This window comes from Solenopsis invicta, chromosome 7 (assembly GCF_016802725.1).
Source record: "Solenopsis invicta isolate M01_SB chromosome 7, UNIL_Sinv_3.0, whole genome shotgun sequence".
Lineage (NCBI taxonomy): Eukaryota > Metazoa > Arthropoda > Insecta > Hymenoptera > Formicidae > Solenopsis > Solenopsis invicta.
Genome location: NC_052670.1, coordinates 1,806,641 through 1,832,330, shown reverse-complemented (window position 1 = coordinate 1,832,330; position 25,690 = coordinate 1,806,641). Strand labels below are relative to the sequence as shown.

The 25,690-nt window shown below is 33.9% G+C and overlaps 5 protein-coding genes across 14 annotated transcripts in view; 2 read left to right on the top strand and 3 right to left on the bottom strand.

The window, feature by feature from the left end:
• Nucleotides 1-1,519, bottom strand: part of LOC105195052 (myocyte-specific enhancer factor 2) — an 85,313-nt gene extending 83,794 nt beyond the window's left edge. The window contains exon 1 of the mRNA XM_011160260.3: nt 919-1,519. The gene's annotated coding sequence lies outside the window, so the exon portion shown is untranslated. The remainder of the gene's footprint in view (nt 1-918) is intronic.
• LOC105195054 (protein mono-ADP-ribosyltransferase PARP16) lies at nt 503-14,982 on the top strand. Of its 5 annotated transcripts, none has more exons than XR_005575203.1 (10): nt 503-884; nt 6,498-6,747; nt 7,976-8,323; nt 8,389-8,544; nt 8,638-8,847; nt 8,957-9,122; nt 11,385-11,517; nt 11,596-11,703; nt 14,546-14,711; nt 14,841-14,982. XR_005575203.1 is itself a non-coding variant. In XM_026130504.2 (7 exons), the coding sequence occupies exons 2-7, from the start codon at nt 7,997-7,999 to the stop codon at nt 11,759-11,761; spliced, it is 1,158 nt and encodes a 385-aa protein (XP_025986289.1). In that variant the 5' UTR covers nt 6,343-6,747; nt 7,976-7,996; the 3' UTR covers nt 11,762-12,103. The 5 variants fall into 5 exon arrangements, 1 of the variants encoding a protein (XP_025986289.1); XR_005575202.1 differs by having other exon boundaries at nt 6,437-6,747; XR_005575205.1 differs by lacking the exons at nt 503-884; nt 6,498-6,747 and adding an exon at nt 6,795-7,409.
• Nucleotides 11,936-14,545, bottom strand: LOC105195049 (vacuolar protein sorting-associated protein 26C). 2 transcript variants are annotated; one of them, XM_011160256.3, is made up of 6 exons: nt 14,100-14,545; nt 13,876-14,019; nt 13,059-13,451; nt 12,631-12,727; nt 12,323-12,448; nt 11,945-12,236 (listed from the first exon to the last, which is right to left on the bottom strand). In XM_011160256.3, exons 1-6 carry the CDS (start codon nt 14,154-14,156, stop codon nt 12,154-12,156), a joined length of 900 nt encoding a protein of 299 aa, XP_011158558.1. In that variant the 5' UTR covers nt 14,157-14,545; the 3' UTR covers nt 11,945-12,153. The 2 variants fall into 2 exon arrangements, with proteins under 2 accessions (XP_039307698.1, XP_011158558.1); XM_039451764.1 differs by having other exon boundaries at nt 11,936-12,448; nt 14,100-14,412.
• Nucleotides 14,983-15,023: 41 nt separating the features above from the next.
• On the top strand, nt 15,024-18,306 carry LOC105195050 (G2/mitotic-specific cyclin-B). The gene is made up of 5 exons (XM_011160257.3): nt 15,024-15,161; nt 15,708-16,367; nt 16,476-16,715; nt 16,825-16,943; nt 17,014-18,306. The coding sequence occupies exons 1-5, from the start codon at nt 15,132-15,134 to the stop codon at nt 17,267-17,269; spliced, it is 1,305 nt and encodes a 434-aa protein (XP_011158559.1). The 5' UTR covers nt 15,024-15,131; the 3' UTR covers nt 17,270-18,306.
• Nucleotides 18,307-18,310: 4 nt separating this feature from the next.
• LOC105195051 (putative elongator complex protein 1) lies at nt 18,311-24,836 on the bottom strand. Of its 5 annotated transcripts, none has more exons than XM_039451762.1 (13): nt 24,737-24,836; nt 23,654-24,395; nt 22,542-22,970; nt 21,962-22,462; nt 21,649-21,878; nt 21,165-21,571; nt 19,953-21,081; nt 19,657-19,850; nt 19,269-19,524; nt 19,007-19,143; nt 18,710-18,864; nt 18,578-18,650; nt 18,311-18,496 (listed from the first exon to the last, which is right to left on the bottom strand). In XM_039451762.1, exons 2-13 carry the CDS (start codon nt 24,098-24,100, stop codon nt 18,435-18,437), a joined length of 4,020 nt encoding a protein of 1,339 aa, XP_039307696.1. In that variant the 5' UTR covers nt 24,101-24,395; nt 24,737-24,836; the 3' UTR covers nt 18,311-18,434. The 5 variants fall into 5 exon arrangements, with proteins under 5 accessions (XP_039307696.1, XP_011158560.1, XP_011158561.1 ...); XM_011160258.3 differs by having other exon boundaries at nt 24,685-24,821; XM_011160259.3 differs by having other exon boundaries at nt 23,654-24,388; nt 24,685-24,814.
• Nucleotides 24,837-25,690: the final 854 nt, after the last annotated feature.

Sequence of the window (25,690 nt, the reverse complement as noted above, 5' to 3'; positions counted from 1 at the left end):
CCGGATTGCCCACCGATGCTGTCATTTCCCCCTCCCCGCCGGCCGCGAACGCAGTCGCATGCCACCGTCACGATTTCAGTTTCTCTCTCCTCCGGAATTTCGACGATCCCCCCCCAAATTTGCCTTTCCGTTTTCATCACGCAGAATTTTTCGGAAGAATAAAAAAATACTATAACAGATCTTTCTGATTTTTCCCTCCTAAATAAGTTCCTCCAAATCTTTAATCTCCCAAAGAATCTCCGTGCGACAACGACAAAATTCTGAATTCCGGAGAAAATCGCGGAATCTGGCGAGATCTACCGGCGACGTTCCCCGTTCCTCCTCCCGCCCCGGCTGCGTTAAAACGCCGGATCTACCGGTTTCTCGGGCGCGCGACAATCGCGAGATCGCGGACGCCGTTCATCTCCCCGCTCTCTGAGCATCGATCCCGAAGTCGCCGCGAGGAGGATCAATAAATCTCGCGGCGAGAGGCGCCTCGGCGCCTCGGCGCGCGCGATGTGTCTCGTCGAAGGCGGCGCGTAGTCGCGCGTCCTGTCGCGCGCGACGACCTTCGAGAGGGTTGAAGATTCCTCCTCGTCCTCCTTCTCTTTCTCGCGGTCCGTTTCGCGGTCCACCGAAATCCGAGATCGAGACCAGAGACGTGCGTGCGTGCGTGCGTGCGTACATGCGTGCGTATGCACGCGGCTGCTGCGCGCTCACGCATGCACGCGGGAGCGTGTGTGTGTGTGTGTGTGCGGGTGGGCGCGTATGTACGCGTCGCGCGCGCGCGCGCGTACGCGCTGGAGTGTGTGCCTGCGTGCATACGCGCGAGCGCGCGGGTGTGCGCGCTAAGCGAAGGCCATGTCCGACAGGCTACTACTCTGTGACGGATGACTTTTGAAAAGGTAAACAGGCGAAAACGAACAATTTGTTACTCACGGTTTTCCGTCGGCGGTCCAGCCGCTCCCACACGATTTCCCCCGTCGTGTGCGCGTGCTCCGGTGATTATTTGATTTTGCACAGCAACATTATTGTGCGTCCAGTAAAAAAAAAAGAAAGAGAGGGAAAAGAGGGAGAGGGGGGAAGAGAGAGAGAAAAAGAGAGAAAGAGATGGAGGGAGAGAAAGAGCGTGACGAACGACGAGAGAAACGCAGGAGAGAAAGAGAGACGAGGATGAAGCTAGAGAAAGACGGAGGAAAAAGAGGCGGGGGGGTGAAGTAGAGAAAAAGAGAGAGAAAGAGAGAAAGAAAGATACACCGAGAGAGTGCTCGCTTGATCAAAAGCACAATTTTCGTGACGTCATCGGCGGTCGGGCATGCGCGAACGTATTTCGGTGATTTTCCACGCACGGCGAAACACGTGCGACGAGTCGGTCGACGCCACTGCTGCTACCGCACACAGCACTACATATCGCTAAGAAACGCGCGGCATTATCGCGTCGAAGCGGCGGCACGAGCTTCCACAAATACCGAGCGCGATTCGCGAGTACCACCGCGACTGCCGACATCTATCCATCCACTCCCACTTGTTAAGTGACGTACACTGACGTCACCGATAGTTTACCTTGAAGTCGTGTGACATTGAGCCGCAGGCCGGCCAATCGCGGCGACCCGAAGATCCCTGGCGCGCATGGTCGCTCCGCCGCGCGCACCGACTGCACCGAGTCGGCGCCCGGCATGCCGGCGGGTTTTCATTGCGCTTGTGTCGCGCGCGACTTTTTGAACGTCAGATACCGTGGAAACTCCGTTGGCTAGCGATTGTGTAAAAGTGAAAAATTTGTCCACCTACTGCAATGATTGGAACGTGCCTGTGATTTCGTCGTGTGAGGCCCAAGCAGCACGTAATATTTATAAAACATTTATAAAGTATCTGTAATAATCATTTGAATTTGATTTTATAAATAATTACGAAAATATTTCGTGAAACTTGTGATCTTAGATTGAACAGAGATCACAAAGATTTGTGGTGAATATTATATAAAAAATATTTACAAAATATAAATAAGATATTACTGCAAATAATATTTATTCTTTTACTTATTATAAAAATTGTATAAAATGTGTAATCTATATTTAAATAACATTTGGAATAACGATTTTATGATTTTTTCCTTCATTTAATATATGAAATGTCTAGAAAATATTTATACAATATTTTAAAAAATAAATAGTAATGAATATTGTTTATAATAAATATTACGTGCGGTCTGGGAAGCGACGGATTCGTGACTGGTTACATCTTCGAACCCTCACACATCCTGTATATACAAATTTTTAAATTCGTAATCTTTAGCGGAATAAAAGAAGGAATTGTCCTCTTTAGATCGATGACGTATAGAGACTGATAATCTCACTCGCTCCTATCACTATTTCAATAGTAAAAATTTTCACTTTACATTTTTCTACCTATGCCTTAAATATAAATCATTATTTGCCAAATTTTAATTTCGGAACCAATTTTATATTAATGCTTATATTTTAAATCATTATTATCAAATTTTATTTAAAATTTGGGTTTTATTATCATGGGAGATTTTTTTTTTAATAAAAAATTTAGAGAAACATTTTTTTTAAATAGAAAAATATAATCTATAATACTTTATAGGAATTATATTTATTTATAACATATTAATTTTTTATTATATTTATAAATAAATATAAATGAATAAACTTATTATAATATTAAATATTGTTAATTACACTTACATAATAAATATTTATAATAAGTATAATAAAAATGATCAAATTACAAATTAATACAATTTCTAAAAAGTACCATCTGTAGATCTTCATATTTTCCTCTAAAAAATTTTTCTAAACTTCTATTCTTCCAAAAAATCTCCTGTTATAATAACAAAATCTAAATTTAGGAGAAAATCTGACTGAACAATTATGCCCTAAATTCACTTCGACTCGAACTCCAATGAAATTAATCAACAATTAATACCACTGGCGCGGCAGAATTACTTTTAGCAAAATTTAATTCTAATTCATCTCTAATCTAATGTTCCTTTCAGCCAAATTCATAAATTTATGAACATTTTAATGAAAAACCTAATAAATTAATAATTGTCTCTGTGCACGAAAAGTATTATAATAATATAAAATTATATTTGGATTCACATACAGCTCAAACCCAAATTAATCACACACTATTTAATTCCATTAAATACCTGTTGAAAAATTTTAATATAAAAACAGCAGACAGAGTAGTTATTATATTCTTTTTTAATAATAAAAATTGATATTTAATCGAATTATCAGGTCTCATAAAATAATAGTTTCAAGATTCTTTCTTTCTCTATTAATTTATACATTATTATTTCAGAGAAAGCCCGATTAAATAAAAACGGGAATGATAAGTATGCAAGTGCGTAGTATAAAATTACGCTAAAATTAAAAGTGTCGTTTAAACTTAGAATGCACTATACTTGACATGCATCGTATCGCGAATTAATCGCTTTCGTGCTCGAACAGAAAAAGATGAAGTCGATATCGCTGCGACTGTGATTATTTCAAAGTATCCCTCGCGGCGAATGTAACCCTTCCGTTCGTAATGGAGGACAAAGTGCGCCATTAACATATCACGATCTTATGTCATTAACATGGCAACGATATTTATGAAGTCATTATACCCTTGAGAAAAAAAAAGTCGGTATTTTAAGAATTATACGATACGATAAACGCTTTCTACGGCTGAATTCACGATCATTGTTCTAGACTTTAAGTTAATTTTAGTTGAATACCGACGCAATTATTAATATAAAAAATTTATTTCCATCTGTTCGATGTTCGTACGGACAATGGAAAGTGTCCGCTTCATATTTACTGAAAAAAAAGTCTGGTTATAACTACCAAATGTATAGTAAGTATCAAATAAATATTTTGTCAATATAATCAAAAATAATTTTATTGTTCTAAATATTTAATAAGTATTGTCAAATATGATATAAGTTACTAAATATTCAGAAAGATATAATTATTTTTGGTTACATTGACCAAATATTTAATTGATACTATTTCACTATACATTTGGTAGTTATTACAAGTCTCTTTTTTCAGTGTTGCTACAACTTTATGCCCGAGTATCGCGCGTTAGTGGAGCAAGGATAAAAAGATCTTCTCAGCAATCAGTTAGATACAATCATTTCGATCATTGATATCGCAATCTAAAATCATACTTATCTCTCTCTATATACATATGTTCATTTCTATCAATGCAGATTGACTTTAATCTCCCTTGCTCTTCATCTTTTTCTAATTCCTAAAACTAGAAAAAGATAAAAAGTAATTTCAATCGAGATTAAACTTTAGAGTGCAACCGCATGAATTTTTAACCAGGTACATACATACCAATTCAAGTTTTTAGCATAATTTTCTGTCATTAACATTTTGATAGTTAAAAATATTTAATAAGATTTTTTTATGTTAAATTAATATCGATTTAGTTATTCTAGCACCTTGCATTCTATAAAGTAGAAAAAAAAATCTTAATTTCTTAAGAGTGTAAGAAATTTCTTAATTATAAATTTACACCTAGTATTAACGTCAGGAAAATATGAGCAGTACATTTTCTATTATGATTAATTAATCTACATTCGTAGAAACGGACGTTAGAAGCTTATTTGTAATTTTGTATGCACCGAGATCATTGATGTCTTAACACGTGAATTTAAACGCTTATCGGAGCATGTGGAAATGCATGCTGCAAGTCCTAAATTCATGCTTGAAATGCTCAGTGGGACCCACGTGTGTGTACATCACGTTTCGGCCTGAAATTAATTTCTTTTTCGTTTCGAGCGTATTGATACACGCGCGTTCGTTCGATTGACGCACAAGGAGATTTCTTTAGAACCGAGATTCGTGTCCCCGAGATTTTATAAACGAAGAGGCGTGTGCCATTTCGTCGACAACGCGCGCGCGACGTCATTCGCACGGCGACGTGTGATGTAAGATGGGCGCTAAACTGCCGCTCGTGTCTTTCGTGCTAAACAGTAATAAACGCGTACCCACACGAAACCTCGGCGAGCCGCGACATTTATATTCATAATCCCTCGCGAGATCACACGCGAAAATCCGCGATACAGCCTGCTTGTACAACGCACTTGATCTCGAGTAAGGGAGAGATCTTAACGCGAGAATATAGTCACCTGGCTGGGCTGTTTTTACACCTCAGCGTTGGAAAAATTAAACTCACGTCACAGCAAATTTTTGTATTGATTCAAAATTCATATCTGCCTTTCGGTCGAAGATTCCGAGATCTAATTTGCACACTAGAAACAAGTTATGTAAAGTTGGATATGTTAATATATTTTTGTAATTAAATTAAGTTACAGAATTAATAACTTATAAAATTAATTTAGTTATGTTAGAAGTTATGAACAAAAAATCAGTTAGTTAAAAGTTGCGTTAAGATTAACTCAAGTTAAATTTAAAGTTAATTTTAAAAAGATTATTCATATTAAAACATTAGAAATTTGTAAGCTTTAAAATTAAATTACTCAAAGCAATTATAATATAGATCATCAATTAAATTTAATATTTCATTGGTAAATTAAGTTTATATAAAATTTACAAAAAAATAATGTTTTTTATGTGGGAATACATTTTTTCTTTTATAATATTTTTTGTTTTATGTAGATATATTTTTAACTTAGGAAAAAAGTTAATAAATTAAAGTTTGTATGTTTCAAAAATCACTAATTAAAGTTGAAAATTAAATCATTTAAAATTAGCTAAGTGAAGTTAAAAGTTATTATCTTTTTAACTTTACTATTTAACTTTTAATTTTTTAACTAGTTAATAGTATCCAATCCTGTTCATATGTTTATAATATCGACTTGTTGAAATCTAGCAAGGGTATTGATAATCACTTGCGTTATAAATCATGATAAAAATTTATATTATATCATAATAAAAGTTTATATTATAAATCATTGTAAAAATTTATAGTTTTGAAATAATATTAATAACATAAATAAAAATTTATAAATTTGAAATAATATAAGTTTGAATAAAATTGCAGTTAAAAAGTATCATAAGCCATAAACATCTTTATATTTAACAATACAAAAAGTTTATATTATGTTTCTATAAATGATTATTTTGATTTTTATAGAAAAATAATTTATATAATTTGTATTCGTACAATTTAATAGAAAAATAATTCATATAATTTATATTCGTACAATTTAATGAATTAATGTACTAAAAATAAACAATTCTTAACAATTCTGCAAGAGCAAATCCAATATAACTCAATATAAAATTTCCTTTTTTAATAACTACTTTTACTAATAAGTTAAATATATCTTAAAATACTTAAAAATTATAATTAAATTTGAATGTCATAAAAAGAGTTAATAAATAATATTATAACAAATAATAAAAAAAAACACATTAAATAGTAATAAGTTTTCGTGTAAGTGTTCGAGTATAGTTTTATGTTTGATTACTAGGATATTTATCTTAAAATCCTTTTTCCTTCCCACCGTATTTTGTCGTCCGCTTGTACGTAAGGAAATGCGCCGCGGGGAACAAACGAAGACGGCGAAACAAATGGAAGGCAAATGTATATGGCACAGGTCGCGAAAAACATTAGGAACATGTTCGCGATTCCCTTGTGAGGTAAATTTCTTGTGAAACGAAACAGCAAAACCACACTGGTACAGAGAAAGCCCACGTACAGCACGCGACTCGTTAAATGCCGATCGTTTCTAGCGCACGATAAGATTGCAAATCAAGGATCGGAAGATGAATGCTGGACATTGTGAGTATCGTAGAAACAGATAGTCTCTTATGACAAATAATTTTATAATGTCGCACAGTCGTAACTCTGCATTCATCTTATGAAAGAAAGAGAAAGAGAAATTTGTAACATTGTAAAATTGCAATGGTTAAAAAAAAAGAAGGATCGCTAGAAATTTATTTCAAAACTGAAACGTTAATTTCAATGTGATAATCTACAAATTTGAATTTTTAAAGTTATGAATTGTTTGCAATTTTTTCATGGTAAAACTTCTCTTATAGAAAAATACTGTGGAACTCGCGAAAAACTCATTGGAAAATTATTCGAATCCAATATTGTATACTTTTAATTCCAATAATTTTTTGTGTGTCAATAAAATGATAATGTGCTGCTGTAAAATTGGACTTTAATCCTTTCTTCAGACCTCGTTCAGGCATTATCATAAAGTTCATCAGCTGCTTTCGTAATTACATGATAATTATTAAATTGTTATCGAGGGGAATCATTGTGGTGTATATAAATAAATATTTTATCTCGCGAATTACGTATAAAAAATAATTGAAGTATCGCGTCATTTATATGGGCCTTTAAGCACGATGTCCATCACCAGATGTTTGTACACATGCGTGGAATTAAATGTCCCTATAGGATTCATAAGAATTCAACACGGTGTTTTCGATCAGGTATAATGTAATCAGGTATAATGTATACTTGTTATTTCTACAATATAAATTTCTCTCTCTCTCTCACGATAATTTAATCATTCACTATTATTAAAATTGAATATCCAAATATGTTAGTGAAAACGATTCGAGACAATGAAAAAAATAAAAATTATGTGAGTCATAATACAACTTCGTTAGTGTATGATAAATAATTTTTACTGACGTGTACGCTGTATTGGATTTGGACTCATACTTTGCTCTGACAGTTCTTTTCTTTCTATCATTTTACAAATCCCTGGATAATTTTAGAATAGACAATGAGACGACAATGTTCATACATTGTGTCATTATGCATTATTTTCTACAACAAAGATGACATAATGTACTTCAACTGTATCTGAGTTAAACACATGTTAATAACTTGGATCTTTACATGCGCATGTGGCATGAGAAACCTGTATCAGCGTTTGCAATTTATTTATGCATTTTACATAGCTTTCAATAGCTTGTTACAGTGAACGTTATGTATTATCCTTTTAAATTAATTACAAGACACGAGACTTACCCTATTATATTTTGTACAGGTATAGGAGTTGACAAATGAGATGATGGACAACTCCTATCAAAATCATGAGGCACCTAAAGGTGCCCAAGCAAGGCAGAATGGACAATACGAGATTCCAGAAGAGAAAACTGTAACCAAGACTGGCTTAGATATATTATATACGTCTCGGGTAGATCGTGGTATAAATGATGAAGATGTGGGAAAAAAGACCTCGTCACTGAAACATTTACTAGAGAAAGATCCGAGAGCTGCTGATTTAAAGTGGTCCCTTTTTGTAGCAGCATCCAACACCTACCGTTATGACAGCTGTTTAAAACCATTTCCACCTATGTACATTAAGAACGAGTGCAAGGATATTGAAGCTTTGGTATTATTCTTGATCTTTATATATCTGGTATGTGATATTTATCTGATATGTCACTTTCTTTGCAGAGGAGAGCCATAGAATCAGTCCCTCCTTTGCTTGTGATATGTAAAGAACTTGGCGAGGCTGATGCATACCAGAATTATGGCGAAACAATAGAGTTGTTATATTGGGTCTTGCTACGATTGAGAGACCCATATATCGAGAGCGTGCAGAAAGAATGTGTAAGTATGCACGTCGCAATTTCTAGGATTTTAAAAATTGAAAGGACACCCTACAGTATAGTACAAAATCTTAGATAAGTTTCTACATTACAGTACAATTCTATACTGAGAAAAGTGCCATTGGAAGTGCCAGTTGCAGCTCCAAATCTCATATTTCAAATAACAAGTGCGAAACAGTCTGTGGCAGAAGAGAAATGGAAATCTAGTGCTAAAGGTCATTCCACATTTTATGCATACCATGGCAGTCGTTTAGAAAACTTCCATTCTATCGTGCATTATGGTTTACAACAAAACATGTGCAAAGTATGGCAATTGACATTAAGTTAAATTTTTTTCTGTCATCTTTCATTTATTTCTGTGCATTGTCAAATGAAAAAGATTAGCATGTAGTTTTAAAAATTTGTTATTTCAGAGATCAGAGTTTGGCAAAGGAATATATTTTTCGAGCGAGTTAGGAGTGAGCCTACCGTACAGTCCTGTGGGTTATGGTTGGGGAGGTAGTCTTCTCGGAAGCGAGATAAGTTGTATAGCTCTCTGTGAGCTTATCAATCATCCTGACATAAAAAGAGGAGATTCGAGTAAGTATACAATGCATCTGTGAGAGAATGATACTCTGATTCTTTTTAGCTGAACTTTTTGTACAATTTATTCTTTTTTTCTGTTGAAAAGAAAAAGACAAAAGGTGAACTGTGCAAAAAGTTTAGCTAAAAAGAACAGACATAATAGTTTACAGCATATCAGAGACTGTTACAAGGTGTAATGCTGTGTCCAAAGTGTTCCAACTATGACACAGTGTTCGACACTGTAAAAAGCTGAGTACTAGCGTGTAAAATGTCAACTTATCAAAATATTTTAAGTTTAATATGCGATAATTATGTTCATTTATAATATGAACATAATTTAAATTGTATAAAGATTATCATTTATTGAGAGGCTCCTAAATACCAGTCGCATTACAGAATAAATTAATTTTCGGATTGGTTTAACAGATCGTAAAATCCTTTTGTAATAAAAGTACGCACCAAAAAAACTTGGATAGATTTTATGAGAAAATCGAAAGAAAAAAACTCTGAGAGTGACCGCGATTTAGCCGATTTTTCGAGACGCCTTACGCCATCTCTACAACGTGGACACACACTACGATGCTAATGTACAGGTTAGACCTCGAAAAGCACGTCACCCGCGACTGTTGGCACACCTGGCGAAGGGAACGCGCGTACACGAACTTTAAATTTCTCCTAACCTTTTTCCTAACAGCTTTCGCGCGATTTATTGAGTCGTCTTGTCGCGATTTATGCAAGCGCAATCGGGACGAGGCGCGATTACTGAAATGTGAGGGGCGAATAAACAGTAGATATAAATTAATTGGCTCACCGTTCGCTGCTGATCGCTCCGTTCAGCTCCGTCTCGGCCCGCCGCAGCTCTCGAATGTTCGAGTCCGTCAAAGATCCTCCTCACGACGATGCGTCTTGATTCACACTTGGCACGAACGCGCGATAGTCTCGGTATTCACGCCCGTCGAAAACTTGAGATCGTTGCCATCTGAGCGACACGGAGGATCCAAAATCCACTCACGACGATCGTCTTGATTCATGCTTGGCATAAACGCGCGACCATTCGTTTTCGGAACTCTCGAAACACTCCCGGTACTCACGCGCGTCGGAAACTCGGGTTAGGAGACAATGAAAAAGATGCAACATACGATTGAACGCGGCACGACTGAACACGACTTTCTACCATGCATCGTATCCGATACGACGGATGTTGACACGAAAGCCCGACACTCCACGGCATTCTCGAAACACTCGCTCGTGTCAAACACTCGGACGGAACATAGAAATATTACATAATATCTCTATGGGACGGAACGACGAGGATGCGAGTTGAAATGCGCCGGGACTTACGTACCGCGATCTTCCGCCATCCTACCCAACCGACCGACTGCTGGCACTGCGTAGCAGCGTGACGTGTGACTCACGTGACTGGCGCCTGCGCGCCACTGCGCTGCTCTACCGCAGCTACGTAGTAGCAGCAGCCGATCGGTTAGGTAGGACGGCGTAAGGTCGCGGCACGTCGTAGTGCTTTCCAACTCGCATCCTCGTCGTCCCGTATGAATTTTTGACGCGAGGGAGTGTTTCGAGAGTGCCATGGAGTGTCGAAAGCGAAGTGGTGTCGGGCGTTCGTGCCAACATCCGTTGCGTCGTGTCGATTTGTGTCGAATACGTTGCATAGAGCGAACGTGTCGCGTTCAACCGTATTTCGCATCTTCTCCGTTACCTCGTATTCTGAGTTTCCTACGAGAGTAAGCACCAGAAGTGATTCGAGAGCTCCGAAAACGAAGAGTCGCGCGTTTATGCCAACGATTGACATATTCGTGTACCCGCGCTCGGCGTTCTCTTCGCCAGGTGTGCCAACAGTCGCGAGTGACATGCTTTCCGAGATCAAACCTGTACGTTGACATCGTAGTGTATGTCCACGTTGTAGAGATGGCGTATGGCGTCTTTAAAAAAATCGTATCAGCCAAAATTTAAAATTTAAATCGCGGATATGGCCACTCTCAGACTTCATTTCTTTTTTTCAATTTTCTCGTAAAATTCTATCAAATTTTGTTTGCGCGTACTTTTACTCTACAAAAGGATTTTGTGATCTGTCAAATTAATTTGAAAATTAAGTTATTTTATAATGAGATCGGTATTTAGAATCCTCTTAATGTATTAGAAATCAAGTCTAGAGCTCTAACCGTGTTCATAACAAAAACAGCAAAACACAGAGCAACGTCAGTGTGTTCTAGCTGAAAAACAGTTTAAGAAATACGTTTCTGCAACATTATTATATTTTAGGGGATAACGCACAAAATACGCTGAGTGATTCAGTTGGTGGAAGAATACCGGACAAGTACTTCGTAGTGACAAATAGCGATTTAGTAAGGATACGTTATTTACTTGTTTATACTCAAGATCTTCATACAACTAGGTAAGTTGCGTATAACGTAATGTTAACTAAACTTTATGTAGTCATATGATTATTGCTATAAACGTTTTACCATTTCAGTACAACTGACAGTACGGGATTACTGTCATGGTTCAAACAACATAAATTACTGACGTTTGTGCTCGGTTACGTCGTGCTGTTAGCCTCGGTTGGACTAACGCAGAACAAGCAAGTAGAGAAATACTATAGGTTATTCATTCAGAAAGCGGGCGAAGCATTCGAATAAAAGAAAAATAAAAGAATAAAAATGCAAATTAATCCAATTTTTGACATTGTTATAAGTTAAAGTCTTGATTTTCATTAAAATAAAAGGTTACAAATGCCATGCATTTTCATAAAATTAGGTTTCATGTGCCAAGATCTATAATGTTAAAACTCTTAAAAAAATATGTAAAAGAAATTTTTTTAAATAGTTTGTATGATTTGTATTTTTCGCATTTAGAGTCTTTTTACCTGTCAAGTTTCCAATTAACTCGTCCATCAATGTGTATGTGTGAAACACATCTTTTATATACATTTTTGAAATACATATAACAATTGAATAAATATTTTATATGATAAATATTTATATATACGAGTATACTATTTTACAAAATATCTTTATTTCTTTAATAACTTTTAATATCGCGAGAGTATGATAGGAAAATTCTCAGTGACCAAATAATCGTCTTCAAATACAACGATAAGGTTTACCTCAAATTCTAGAAAAGAAAGAAAGTATTACATACCATAACTTCCTGTAATTCACATTTTTGTTTTAATGCAATAACCGCCACAGTGTTCTTACCAACTTTGAAGTTGCTCGTGCTCAAAGTAGGACATGTAAATAACCTTGGAAATATCATGTAGATTGGAATTGCAAGATTCGTGCAAGCATTACCCTCCCCGATTTGTATGTTTTGTATTTCCGTTGCTGCAAAAATACATCTTGGTCAATCTTGAACTGTTATCACAGCAATGTATGACAATGTATTAATCTTTACACAGATTTACCATGTAATTGAGCGTTTTCTAGTAAGAGACACAGAAGGACACTATATTACACTGTGTTAATTGTGTCTCTTATTGGAAAACGATTATTTTTTATATTCTTACCGTCTCTGGAGTATCCCTCTGCACATCCACAAGTTTCTACTCTCACCAATTGTAATTCTATAGATTTTATAACAGCCTCGCAATTTTCGATCACCACCTATATACAGATAACAGATAAAGGTGCAACATTCTAAATTATTGTTCATAGCATTAACACTCTGTACACATTATTTTTCAGCACGTTCTCTATGCATTAGATCATGATATTTCCAAGTTAATTTTCATTACTTTTATAAGCATAAAAAAATTCTTCAATCACTCTTACATATGTATACTTTAACATTTTTGAAAAGTTTTTGTATGGCTTATTAAAAAGAATTTTATATAAATGTTATTACTGTGCTTAGTTTTTCAAAGAAAATAAATTTGTAGCAGAAAATTATTAAATTGTATGTACAGGATGTTAATAAATGACAAAAAAGTCATACTTCTCCTGTTAGAGGTTCAGAGAGTTTGCAGTATAAAGAGTCTAATCTCCCCGAAATGCAAAACCTTGGTACATTTGATCTGTCTCGAGTGTTTTGCAGAGATTCTGGCATTATTTTGAAAAACACGATTTTACTGTGATCTTTCTCCACTTTAGCGCTCGCTTTATCTTCGACTATGAACTCTAACGATTTGCTCACATCTTTCGCGAGAAAGCTCCTTTTTATGTCACAGCGTATCAGGTACTGTATATTTACAAAAACGCCGTGATACGTTTCGTAAAGAGATTTGTTTCCCCTGGGCTTTAATGGCAATTCAAATGGTATTTCCGTCTTACCGCTGGGAATCTTACCCGAAGGAGCGACGTCCAGCGTATATTGTACTAACTGTATCGGCTGAAAACAAAATTATGATTTACATGAGATCTGTTCTTTTCAGCTAAACTTCTTGAAGTTATTGTTTTCGCACAGTTAATCTTTTTTCTTCTTTTATTCCATTTTGGAAACTAAAAGGAAACTGAAGAGAAAAAAAGAAAAAATAAACTATGCAAAAAGTTCAGCTTGAAAGAATAGGCCAATGATTAAAAAGTTAATGGCTGATACGTACATATTAAGAAAACTTCAAATTTAAATTTTTTTTTAATAAATTAAATATAAAAAAAATTAAGTAATACATGATGTGTTCCACTTGGTGCTTGCGAGGATTATTTGTCCTCATTTAATATTTGATAAACACGAGAATAGAAATAATTTCTCAAGAGCATCAAGTGGAACGCATCGTCGCATCGATATGTACATACACATACAACAAAACACTAACCTTAACGGAATTATAAAATGCTTCGAAAATACCGACATTCTTGGAGCTAAGCTGCAAATTCACCGAGCCTTCCATGGTGAGAAATATGCCATCGTGCTTCACGTCTGAATTAGTCTTCAACAATATCAAACCAGCAACCACCTCCTGCAACATAACCTCAACGTTAACCTCAAATATCTACAGTACCGTATTATCCACCGTAACAAGCTGAAAAAAAAACCAACCCCTTCGTGATATATTTTGCTCGCTCGCTTCAATTTTATGTCTATATTGATTGACATTTTGACGAATGATCTCTTTTCTTAAACACTTGTCAAACGTCGTACCAGAGATATCAACCCATGTGTTACGTGAAGTCACCCAACGTCGAGTACTTAATCAACAGTTTCTAATGCGCTCGAAATTTTTTGATTAATTCCATAGACTTGACTCCAAGTATTCGAGAGAATTAACTCGGGTAAAAAAAGGAACAATGAGCGACCACCGCTGGTAAGTCAGCTGTCAGCGGAGTCGTGACTGACGATCAGCTGTTCCTCGATCAAGAATCATCGGATTCACCGGAGTGCCAAGAATTTTAGATTCCCGATCGAAATCTCAAAAACGATATATTTATGTGAATTTATCGTATAAATAATTATAACGGCAACGAGTTGTTCTTTTTTTCTTTCAGCATCTATGTGATACGCCTGTGGAGCTCGAAAATATACACTCGTATAAAAATTCCAACATACGAACAATTATTATTTTTGTCAAATTGATTCGAAAACAAAGGCCGAATTTGGAGAGATCTAAAGGAATACGAGAATTTATCGAGGTGCAGGGATAAATGTAAAAAGGTATAAAATAATTTTATCAATTTAATTTCTCTGTTACATGTAATATATTATTTTTGCTCCATTTTCGCGCGCTTAATACTCCGACGAAACGGTTAGCTTCAGCACGTTTGCTCTCTCTGCACTTTTTAGTCGTTTTTCCGTGAACTGCCGGCCCCGCGCTATTCGGGCCACGAGACGGTCTTGCCAGGGGTACGGCCAATAGGAAGCCTCGTGGCCTCTGTCACATAACGGTGGGACTCCGGTGCGCAGCCGCGGCCGTGACTGCACCGGCAAATCAATTCAAATCGGTGAAGTCGTTACAAACTCGAGAGTCGAAGAACCAAGCCCGATCGGCGAGCAGCTCACTTCTCGAAAGAAGAGACCACCGAGATTCGTGCCTGCAACGGAAAAAAGGGTCTCTCTGCGCGACTGCGGCTGACAATGGCGACGAGAAATCGGACTGTGGCCACGGTGAGCACGATACTCGCTACCGCGAACGTAAAAATTCCTCTGCGAGTTAGGCGACTCAGCGGTTGTCCCGAGACGCCTGACATCTTTAAATGCCTTTCTCGTGTTCGCTTAAATGCCTACTCGATTACGTTCTCGCGTCCGGAACGCGAGAAAGCTCTCCTCGAGTGAACAATTTCCGTTCGGAGGAGTTATTCCTGGGAAGTTTTTCCCTCGTCGTCGAGCAATGTTTATCCAGCGTCGACGATTGAGAAATGTGTTGTGCTTGAGCATCAGTATCCGTCGACGTATTAATATTTTCAGTTTATTCTCCAAACATTTTGTAAAGAAAAAAAAAAAAATTACAATAGTGGCTTGAGTTTGTGCTGTTGCTCCACAATTTCTCGCAATGCTCCATTTTTATTGATATTTTCATTTATAATAATATTAAAGAAAATATTTTAACATTATAAAAATTAATTTTTTTTTCTATATTATAAGATTTTAGAATATCACATTCTCTTAATTTTTCTCTAAAAAGATTTTTTATTATATATCTATATCTTTCAGGTAAACCATGCAAATCAAGAAAATATTAAAAGTACGAAGCCTTCGGTGGCTGTTGTGCCATCGAAAGGGAAGAGAGCTGCTCTAGGTGAGATAAGCAATAAAATTAATACAACGAGGGGCGTCGAGCCGATCGACAGGATTAGTTTATTGCAAAAGAAGAAAGTGACAATACCAAAGCGGCAAGTTTTGAAGCCAGTGGCGAATCCAGTTGCAAAACCAACAGTAAATCCAGTTGTGAAACCAACAGCAAATGCAACCGAGAAGCCACCAGTGCAAGTTGTAAAACCGGTTGTGAAAACATTATCTACCACTGTAAAGAATGCTCCCAGCGCAGGTGTGGTTGATGCATCAGCTGATCTTGTTAGTCCAAAGAGAGAGCAGAGGGACTCGTTTTCAACAGATCTATTAAAGTTTGAAGACATTGACGAGCAAGACAAGAATAATCCCATTCTGGTTTCTCTCTATACCAACGACATACATGATTATTTAAGGACATTAGAGAAAAAATTTCCTATTAAGAAAGGCTATCTAGCGTGCCAGGAAGTCACCCCTAAGATGAGAAGTGTATTGGTCGATTGGTTGGTAGAAGTACATCAACAGTTTCGATTGATGCAAGAGACATTGTATCTCTCCATCGCAATTATCGATCGCTTTTTACAAGTAAGACACGAACGATAATGTGCCGCTACAGAAGCAAATGTCTCTTAAAATGTTATGTTACAAAGAAATAATGTGTATTCAATTGACACGCATATTTTATTCTTGCAGGTTTTTCGAACCATAGATAGAAAAAAATTGCAACTGGTCGGCGTAACAGCAACGTTTATTGCTAGCAAGTATGAAGAAATGTATTCGCCGGATATAAGTGATTTTGTATATATCACGGACAAGGCGTACTCAAAGGCAGATATATTGAACATGGAAATGCTCATTGTGAAAACCTTAGATTATTCGTTCGGGCGACCGTTACCGCTGCATTTTCTTCGGAGATACAGCAAAGCTGGAAAGGTATATGCGTAAATACGCTCGAAATTTTCATTTTCATTTTATTACTTTTTTATGTTATTTATGACTAATACTGCAACTTTTTGAATAATGTCTAAATAATCGTTTCAAGGCGCTCCCTATTCACCACACGATGGCCAAGTATTTCCTCGAGCAAAGCTTGGTTTATTATGAAATGTGTCATTATCCACCTAGTCTCATTGCAGCAGCAGCGATATATCTAGCATTTTTGTAAGCATTTAAACTATCTTATATTAAACCTTTCATAATATCTTAATTTAATGGATAACATTTGTTGTAGAATAATCGGTAATGATGAAGAAGACGAGGGCAAGGTTATTTGGACAGATACTCTAGCACACTACAGCACTTATTCCAAGGACGATGTGTTACCTGCAGTATATGATATAGCTGCCATAATAGTTAACGCAGAAAACAGTAAATACCAAGCTGTGAGAAAGAAGTACGTCCATGTAAAATACATGAAAATTAGTATTCGACCAGAGCTTAAGTCGCCAATTATGCTTGCCATTGCAGCAAGAAACAATGAATCATAAAGTTTTAATAAAACAATCGAATTTGTGAGCAGACTATGATTTTGAGACATTTTCAATAAGGCGTTTGACTGTCTCGCATTAAATGTTCTGTCGATAAATATGTTCATGAACATTATGATTCATGGAAGATCGCGTCTTTCAAAAAATAAATGAAGTTGAAGCTTTATCAAAATAATGAATGTTATGCGCGCTAAACATTTAATGCACAAATTTCTTATTGAAAAGTCTATTCTCATTTAGTCGCATGATGAAAACAAAAACGACACATATTTAGAACTTTGTATACAAACGTTTGTTATTATAATGCATGAAAATTTAGTCAGGTAATACTGATGGACTTTATTTTGGACTACCGTAGTGAAACTAGGTATAGAGGAGAAAGCATAAAACGCACTTTTATAATGAAATATTAAATAAAACTTTTAGTTTTTATTCCTAGCCGATTATAATATTTTAATTTTGATATATAAGTCCTACACAGATACTTTTGATGTCACCACATGAAAATATGTGAGTAGTTGAGACATATTTCATTTTTTTCTCTCTTTGTGCTTTTATATCCATATTTTCTCAAATATAGTCTACCTTAATTAGTATGCGGGAATCTATCGTTAAGCCTTTCGATTGCTATTTTGAAATATATAAATTCGATGAAAGATGTGTGTATGAAAATGAGAATCATATTTTTGATGATACCATATATCCCTTAGGAAATTTTTATCAATATGGTGATAAAGAAATGTTCTTTTACATTTTGTATTACTATATCCTATAATATGTATATATATAAAATAATTAGTATGTAAGTATTTGAGCGCATCTAAAACGAGATAAAATGTTATATTGTTAAGCAATCCAAATTTTAACACGTCCAAAATTTAGATGTTTAATATATGCATGACTCTATTTTAAGATTGAATACAAGCGGTTATTATATTTAGGCCTTAGTTGCAAATTTAATTATAGTACCATAATGATATGGATTAAATTCCTAACTCTATATACACATGTCTTTGTAAATAAATAACTAAATTACTATAATTTATCTGTATTAAATTAATGTCTTGTATTTATATGATAAAAAAATCATACATTCACATCCATTCATGCAGTGTCTAAAAAAATATTTCTTAAATATCACATTCATTTTTTTAAAATTTTGTTTTCAAAAATAGTCGGCTGGCAAAAATGGTGGCTCAATCTCAGGGGGAAGTAGTAAGGTGTATTCTGAAAAATTAAAGCAACAAAATTGATTAAAAATTAATAAATATAAAAAATATCAATCTATTGAATTTTATGAGCACTTACCTATTTGTTTAACAGCTGTAACAATTTCTTGAATATGTGCCGGTGTAGATGTCATATCCTTCATATTTTTTTCCTGCAATTAAGAAATGTAAAGTACAATTCAGAGAAATTTTTTATATTTATTTTACTTACTATTTCAATTAAACTTGTAGGAATTGACTTGTTCCAAATATCAGATTTGCTATTTTCCAGCAATTGAATAACCTCCTTTCCTTTAATTATGATCTCTTTTGCACTTTCATCAAATTTGAATCGATAAAGCATTTGCACTAATGGGTACCATTCGACTGTGAGTAAATATTATTTTTATTATAATTAAAATATACATGTGTTAAAAATAAAAAATATATATTAAAATTGAAAAGTTAATAATTCCACGACTTCTTTAATAATAGTGCAATAATTTATATTGCTTCTCTGTGGACAAACCTCCATTTTTGTACGTATTATTAATGATGTGGTATAGAGCATACATTAAACCTATATCCTCAAATATGCTGCCTTCTTTTAAACTGAACAGTTTTCTCGTTTGTTTCCTACGATTCTTACTTGACCGGTAGCTTTTACTAAAGAGATATTTTCATAGTTTATTTACTTTATATTTAAATATATGATTGTATATAGAATATAGAATTTTCATAATTTATATGTAGTGTTATTAAAATAAATTTAAAAAATTATATATATGTACCTAGAAGATATAGATGTTCGCGATGTTCGACTTAAAGTAGAATCTGCAATACTGCTAGTGTCACTAATAAAATCTGGAATTTCTTTATTAATTTCTAATTCATCATTATATTCATCAGGAACCAATTGTGTTTTGTTCATTTCTATTCTCAATACAGCAAGGCGTGATTTATGTTTAATAAAATCTTCTTTCGTTTTACTCAATTGTAAAATTATATGTTCTGCATGTTTTTTCACTCCAGGCTTAATATGTGTTTCTATAAAACAGATTTGAATACATTGTATTAAATTTATATACTAGTTTTCAAGAAAATTATTACGTATACAATATACGTTACTTATTAATATTGATCATTAATACTTTATTATTAATTATTGTATTTTCCTACCATTCAGATCTAAACGATTAACGTCAAGTGCTACCCGTGTTGCGTGTTTCCACATTTTTCCTTCACATAAGAGCGCAACTGCTTCTTCGACGTCAATTAAATATTCTTTTGTTATTATAGCTGCAGGCTCATACTGGTGCTGTTCCTTCAAATTTTTAACCAGTCTCCTATACAGTTCATGCAAATCGATTGAGCTGAAAAAATTCTCTTGTATAGTATAGAACAGCATAATATTAATTAATGACGAAAGGATAATACATTTCATGCAAGCATGAAAAAAAGAACTATAGTTTTACCTTAATTTCATTTCTTTTGCTACTGTGATTACGTCCTCCCAATTATTACTCGACATTTCGAATGATTTTAAAGCTTTGTCAAGATCGCCACTTCTATAAAACATAATACCTGCCATATGATAGTCGCCTTTTTGTAATAAAAATTCTCCATAAACTGCAACCACCTTTTTATACTCTTCAGTATTTTTGTCAAACAATTGCAGTGCTTTCTTGTATAATTTATGATTACGTATTAGATCTAAGCATTCCTCAAACTTAGTTGAATCTTTGGATATAAATTCTAAAGCTAATTCATAACGTTTAAGATATACATTAATAGAATATTTCATACAATTCTCATTTAATTTGTTTAAATGTTTAAATTTATTCAAAAATGGGATATATTCTTTCGGGTCTTTCGATGATTTCGAGGCTATAAACAGTGCAAGTTCAAGATCGTACATGCCTAATGCAGTATCATACAGTGTTTCAATATTTACGAAATGAAGTAAATATTTCAATGCTTCATAGGCAGATACGAAAGAACTACGTGGCGTTAATTTTTTTAAATCCTCCATTCTGATTTGGCTTATTATAGTAAGTGCATTTTCTAATCCTTGTGTTTGCTGATTTTTCACAAAACTTATCAATATTGGTTGTATTAAATTACTTGCATCGGGATGTTTTTCCATGACTTCTCTTAGTAATTTACAAACCTTTTCTATCTTATTGATTGTATATAGAATATAAAATTCGTTCTTTCTAGGGTCACATTTTTCATTCTGATATTGATAACAATTCGCGTATATTGTACTGGTGACATCTTCGTTTTGTAATTCTGACAAAAACAGATTCAACCAATTCACTTTTTTATGTTGTACAATATTTTCTACGAACTTTTTGACATTATCCAAAAATAATTGTGGATTGTGATCGTATATTAAATTCAAGTTTATACGTTGTTTAGTCATTATATCAAGCGCCGTCACATAATTACATTTATCAAGATGATGTTTTAATATATGCACTGATAAAGCCCTTGGTTGTATACATTCTAGATTTCCTCTAGGCATTTGTAAAATTGTTCTCGAATCTTCTGGTACCACCACTATTATACGAGCAAGGTTTTCGAGTCGTCTGATGTAGATATCTGTAACGATACATTTAAACTCAGAAGAATATATTACGCATAATACTATGTATAAAAGTATATTGTATATAAAATATTTTTACCTTTAACCGACATCTCGTTCTTATCAGCTAGCCAGAACTTGATCGTTAAATCACATTTACTTAGCCGGTTTAGATCAATTTCATTTAATGGAACACAAATTAATGTATCTTGTAATGTTGTGAGAAGCAAGAAATCAGAATGTACGTAAAAACCTGTGATATTCTTAGCAATTTCTTTTCCGTCAATAAAAAACCTATATTCCGAATACAAAGCAAGAATAACATCTTTCGAATCAATTTTTATAACTTCCATTTGAACGCACAGATTGTTCAATGTTATATTTATTTCTTTAAATTGGTCATCTAGTGTGTACTTAAATATTTGTTTTTTTACTTTTACGTAAGCTGCAGTTGCATCAGGAGAGGAAATTATATGTTCTATTGGATAATCCAAAACATAGACTTTTCTATAAAAAAAAAAAATTCAAGTTCAAATACTATTACATGTACATATGTATATATCTTGTGATTTTAGGAAACATACCGTACTGGTAAGCGATCCTTAGTATTTGTTTTATCTAGAGATAAAACACATAAGATATTATGTTTTTCAGTAATTATAGAGAACAACATAATGTCTTCCGTAAACCATAAGAAATGATGCATGTAGTAACGTAAATCTTTAACTTTTAAGTATTCATATTCAGAATTGTTTAGTATGTCAAAATCAATATTACACGAATTTATAACTTTATATGTCAATGTGGAGGATTCCTAAAACATATATAAAAAAATATATAAAAGAATAATAAATTCCATATACATCGCCTCTTATAATTTTAGTTAAAGTAAATTACCTTTATCTGCTTAAAAAACGTTAACTTATTAGTACATGAAACAGTACAGAATTCATTACTGTTTACCAAAGATGATTCATTATTATTTGGAGCAAAGACAATTGCGTTTTGTGATTCGGGAGTTTCTATAGCTTGGTGTGCCATTGGCGGTGGGACAACTCCCTCTTTGAAGCTAGTAACTAATATTTTGTTTCCATCAATAACACCAACTATAGCTTTATCGTCTGTAGTTTTGCCCTTGCTATGATTCACGTCCCAACAAAACGTGCAATAAGCAAGTTCTCTCGTCGTTAAATAAATCAATTCTTTTTTATTAGGATCTGCTGTATTGCTCCATGTTACATATAGCAGTGGATCCTCCATAGAAAAGGCAAGAGTTTGTTTAAGATACCAATGACAATTATTTTCAGTCCACAATTGTATTAGCGTAGTGCTCGTTGTTGACTCGTGACAAACAATAGCTAAAACTTCTGAACATGGTGACCACAACAGATTTTTCACCTATAAGATATATATTTTAAAAAATTTGTAATTTTACAAAGTAATCTGTAAGAATAGCACGTTTTATTATTCAACGTACCTTTACTTCTTGCGGTTTAAAGGGGAGCGACAGTTCCGAGTATTTAAGGCCGTTTTTCTCGAAAAATGCAACAACATAGTTATCGTTCACTATCTGAGTTACAGCAATAAAATTTAACAATGGCTTCCAAGCTATACATTCCTCCAATCCATTGATTTCTTCACTGGTCCAATATAAGATACCTTCTCTGCTGAATACTTTAAACTTTCGAATTTTTGTTTTCGCGTGTAGAAAGTTGACGGCAAATAAAGAACCGTCTTCGCGCCAAGCAAGCCGAGTAGAACCGTCATCATTCTCGTTCGGTTTCAATTGTTCTGGTTTAACATGAGCTGCTGCTTTACCCACTGAACCATGAAACTGAGTTTCTTTCTTGCCCCAACCAGCAGTAATCAATTGATTCTGCCCAAACTCATCTGAGTATAAATTTACCTATAAAATGATAATCTAGTTTTAATATATATCAAAAATAATTTTATTATATTTAACATTATTATTAATTTAATTCACATACTTATTAATATAAAATTACACTAGTTACAAATATAGAACATGGAAAATGCTAACAATAAGTCGCTCGTCAAATAAATTACCCAAAACATGAATTTAATACTTTGCCAATCAAATTAATTGAGTGCTTGGTAACATTACAGTTTTTGTGACTTTGTACTATCATTGAAGATATATCTTTTGTCTTCCTTTAATCTAAAAGTCACAGTAGAATAACGTGGCAGAAAACAAATAAATCTACTTGAAATTGTTTAATAATGGATCAAAAAATTAAAAAAGTAAGCAAAATGGTAATCCCAACATAACCAAGGCTAAACAAATCACAAATATTATGTTGTCCTTTGGAATATAAAAAAACATCTAAACAATGACAATAATAAAGATTAAAAATTAAATTCAGTTTTTGTAAAATTAAAACTATTTCTTACAAAAAATTGCAAATGTAAGAAAACAAGGAAGAAATCAAGTTCCACAATGACTTTTCTCTTAGAGACAGAGACTCTGATTGAGAAATGGAATTGAAAAAAATTAATGTAAAGTACATGCATGATAAAAGTGCTAAATAAAATTTGATAAAAATTTGATTTAAAACTGAGTAAGATTACCTTTGACATTACTTGGAAATCCAATACCATAGTGTGTACATTTCCTTTGCCTGTTACAACAGCAATTATTTCATGATCTGGACTAAATCTCATACATTGTAAACCTTCACTGAACGTTGCTGTTACTTTGTAATCACCACTAGGTAGATCCATTATGTTGAACGAAATAATATCACCCGACTCGTAGGCACAATATAATTCATGCAGAGTGATGCAATACTCCATTGCAATCATTTTGGACGAAGAATGCTGATCAATATCTACATCAGTAATAATGGAGCTTTTGGCTAATATTTCATAAACGCCATTGTCCAACATTATATACATATCGTTACAACTTGGACTAATGGTACATTGAATGCGTTTCGAGAGTTCTTGATTTTTTTCTATGTTGTTAAATACATAGACGTCTTTACAATTTTTCTCACTGACAATGAGATTCCTCATGGTTTCTTCACGATAAATTAACGATGTGTCAAATTTACTTCAAACTCACAAATTTTTTTTCGAGCGAGTTCCTACAGGACAGTAGGTTGAAGCGTTATCTTTACCACGTTGTGTAAAATAAATTGCGTGGTTTCTTGGGAGCGTTTCTAACCTGTTCTTGAGGTTATGTAACGCAAAGCATCCTTTTTATTAGTGTTTTAAATTAACCGCTCTAGTTCTTCATAAAGTGAAATATTGTTTATTTTCTCCCTTTTTCTTTCTGGTCAGGCTACGTATTATCTTCTTATTCTGAAATCTTATACGTTTTTTTGTATTGCGTCTCGTTTGCTAGCGAGTTTTGTGAACTTTTCTTTCGAGATAAAAATTTCACATATTTTTTGTTTGTTTTGGAAAATATGCCTACCAGTGAAATTTATGCTCTTTCGACTTTTGAAAATATATAAGATTGTATAAGGTGAGTATGTCACACGTGATACAGTAAAGGTTATGTCAATATGAGAAAAATACAAGCTAATTCAAATAAAAGTAGAAAAAACTACTACGCAATTTTGAAATTTTTAATAAAGAACCTCTTAAATACTTACATACTGCGTAAAATTATCGTCATATAAATTAACAAAAGTTACTGTAATTCACCTATTTATTGTTTCTCTTCGCAATAACCGTCAAGAAACCAGCAGTAGCCACGTGAATTCGACATGACCTATACAATGTTGCTAGATGGGTCGCTTTTTTTGCACATGCGCATAAAACTCAGCCTCAGTAAAGTATTATAACCATACGGAAAAGGGTACTACTAGAGCCTGTCTTTCAATAATAATAAAAAAAAGCTTCTTAAAAAAAAAAATATTAGTTATTTAGACATTAATAAGATTTACATGCACGTGCCCAAAAATAATTATAAAAAATTAAATAATTGATGTACAAAATAATTTACACTATTAAGATTAGATTCTAAAACGTTCCTTTAGAAAAAAATTTTACTTGAAATATATAATACACGTAACGTATACTATACTATTTTGAGTAAAATTTTTCTCGAAAGGAATGTTTTGAAATATAGCTTACATTTAACCTTTGCAGCAACAGTTTGCCAAGATTTCCCACCTATACATATGTATTACTATACGGCACTGTATTAATAATACTATTAATACTTTCATTTTTTGGCGCTAATTTTGAATCTTCTGCTTTTTCGTATTTACGCAGAAAATTTATAAATATTAATGAATAAAGAATAGGCTAAAGTATCAAAATTGAAATACATTGTTCTTCCATTGGTAAGAATTTTATTTTATTTTGTGAATCACACACACACATACATACAATTTTAATATTGGTATTTAAGCGTAAACTTATTATTTGAGATTATTCGATATAAATAATTAAAAAATACAAACACGTAAAGTGCAGAAGAAGAAATTGCATTTGTTGATTGCAAAAATAAACATACAGAAGTGTCCCCATTGGAAATTCTGATCGATTTTTGTGATTGTATAATGACAATATAACATTTAACCCAGTGTTTTCTCATTTCGTCTTTTGGCACTGGTAAAAAAAATTTTTGTAGCTGCGTTAATTGTTGTATTT

Excerpts from the sequence above, each read along its gene's own strand:
- LOC105195051 (XM_039451762.1), bottom strand. The coding sequence starts at position 24,100 with ATGAGGAATCTCATTGTCAGTGAGAAAAATTGTAAAGACGTCTATGTA. Across the intron at positions 22,971-23,653 it reads ATTTCCAAGTAATGTCAAAG|GTAAATTTATACTCAGATGA; the intron begins GTAATCTTACTC and ends ATCATTTTATAG. Across the intron at positions 18,865-19,006 it reads TAATACGTACAAAAATGGAG|TCGAATGGTACCCATTAGTG; the intron begins GTTTGTCCACAG and ends ATTTACTCACAG.
- LOC105195050 (XM_011160257.3), top strand. The coding sequence starts at position 15,132 with ATGGCGACGAGAAATCGGACTGTGGCCACG. Across the intron at positions 16,368-16,475 it reads TTATCGATCGCTTTTTACAA|GTTTTTCGAACCATAGATAG; the intron begins GTAAGACACGAA and ends TTATTCTTGCAG. Across the intron at positions 16,944-17,013 it reads GCGATATATCTAGCATTTTT|AATAATCGGTAATGATGAAG; the intron begins GTAAGCATTTAA and ends CATTTGTTGTAG.
- LOC105195049 (XM_039451764.1), bottom strand. The coding sequence starts at position 14,156 with ATGTCAATCAATATAGACATAAAATTGAAGCGAGCGAGCAAAATATAT. Across the intron at positions 14,020-14,099 it reads GCAAAATATATCACGAAGGG|GAGGTGGTTGCTGGTTTGAT; the intron begins GTTGGTTTTTTT and ends GTTATGTTGCAG. Across the intron at positions 12,449-12,630 it reads AGAGGGATACTCCAGAGACG|CAACGGAAATACAAAACATA; the intron begins GTAAGAATATAA and ends GTATTTTTGCAG.
- LOC105195054 (XM_026130504.2), top strand. The coding sequence starts at position 7,997 with ATGATGGACAACTCCTATCAAAATCATGAGGCACCTAAAGGTGCCCAA. Across the intron at positions 9,123-11,384 it reads CATAAAAAGAGGAGATTCGA|GGGATAACGCACAAAATACG; the intron begins GTAAGTATACAA and ends ATTATATTTTAG. Across the intron at positions 11,518-11,595 it reads CAAGATCTTCATACAACTAG|TACAACTGACAGTACGGGAT; the intron begins GTAAGTTGCGTA and ends TTACCATTTCAG.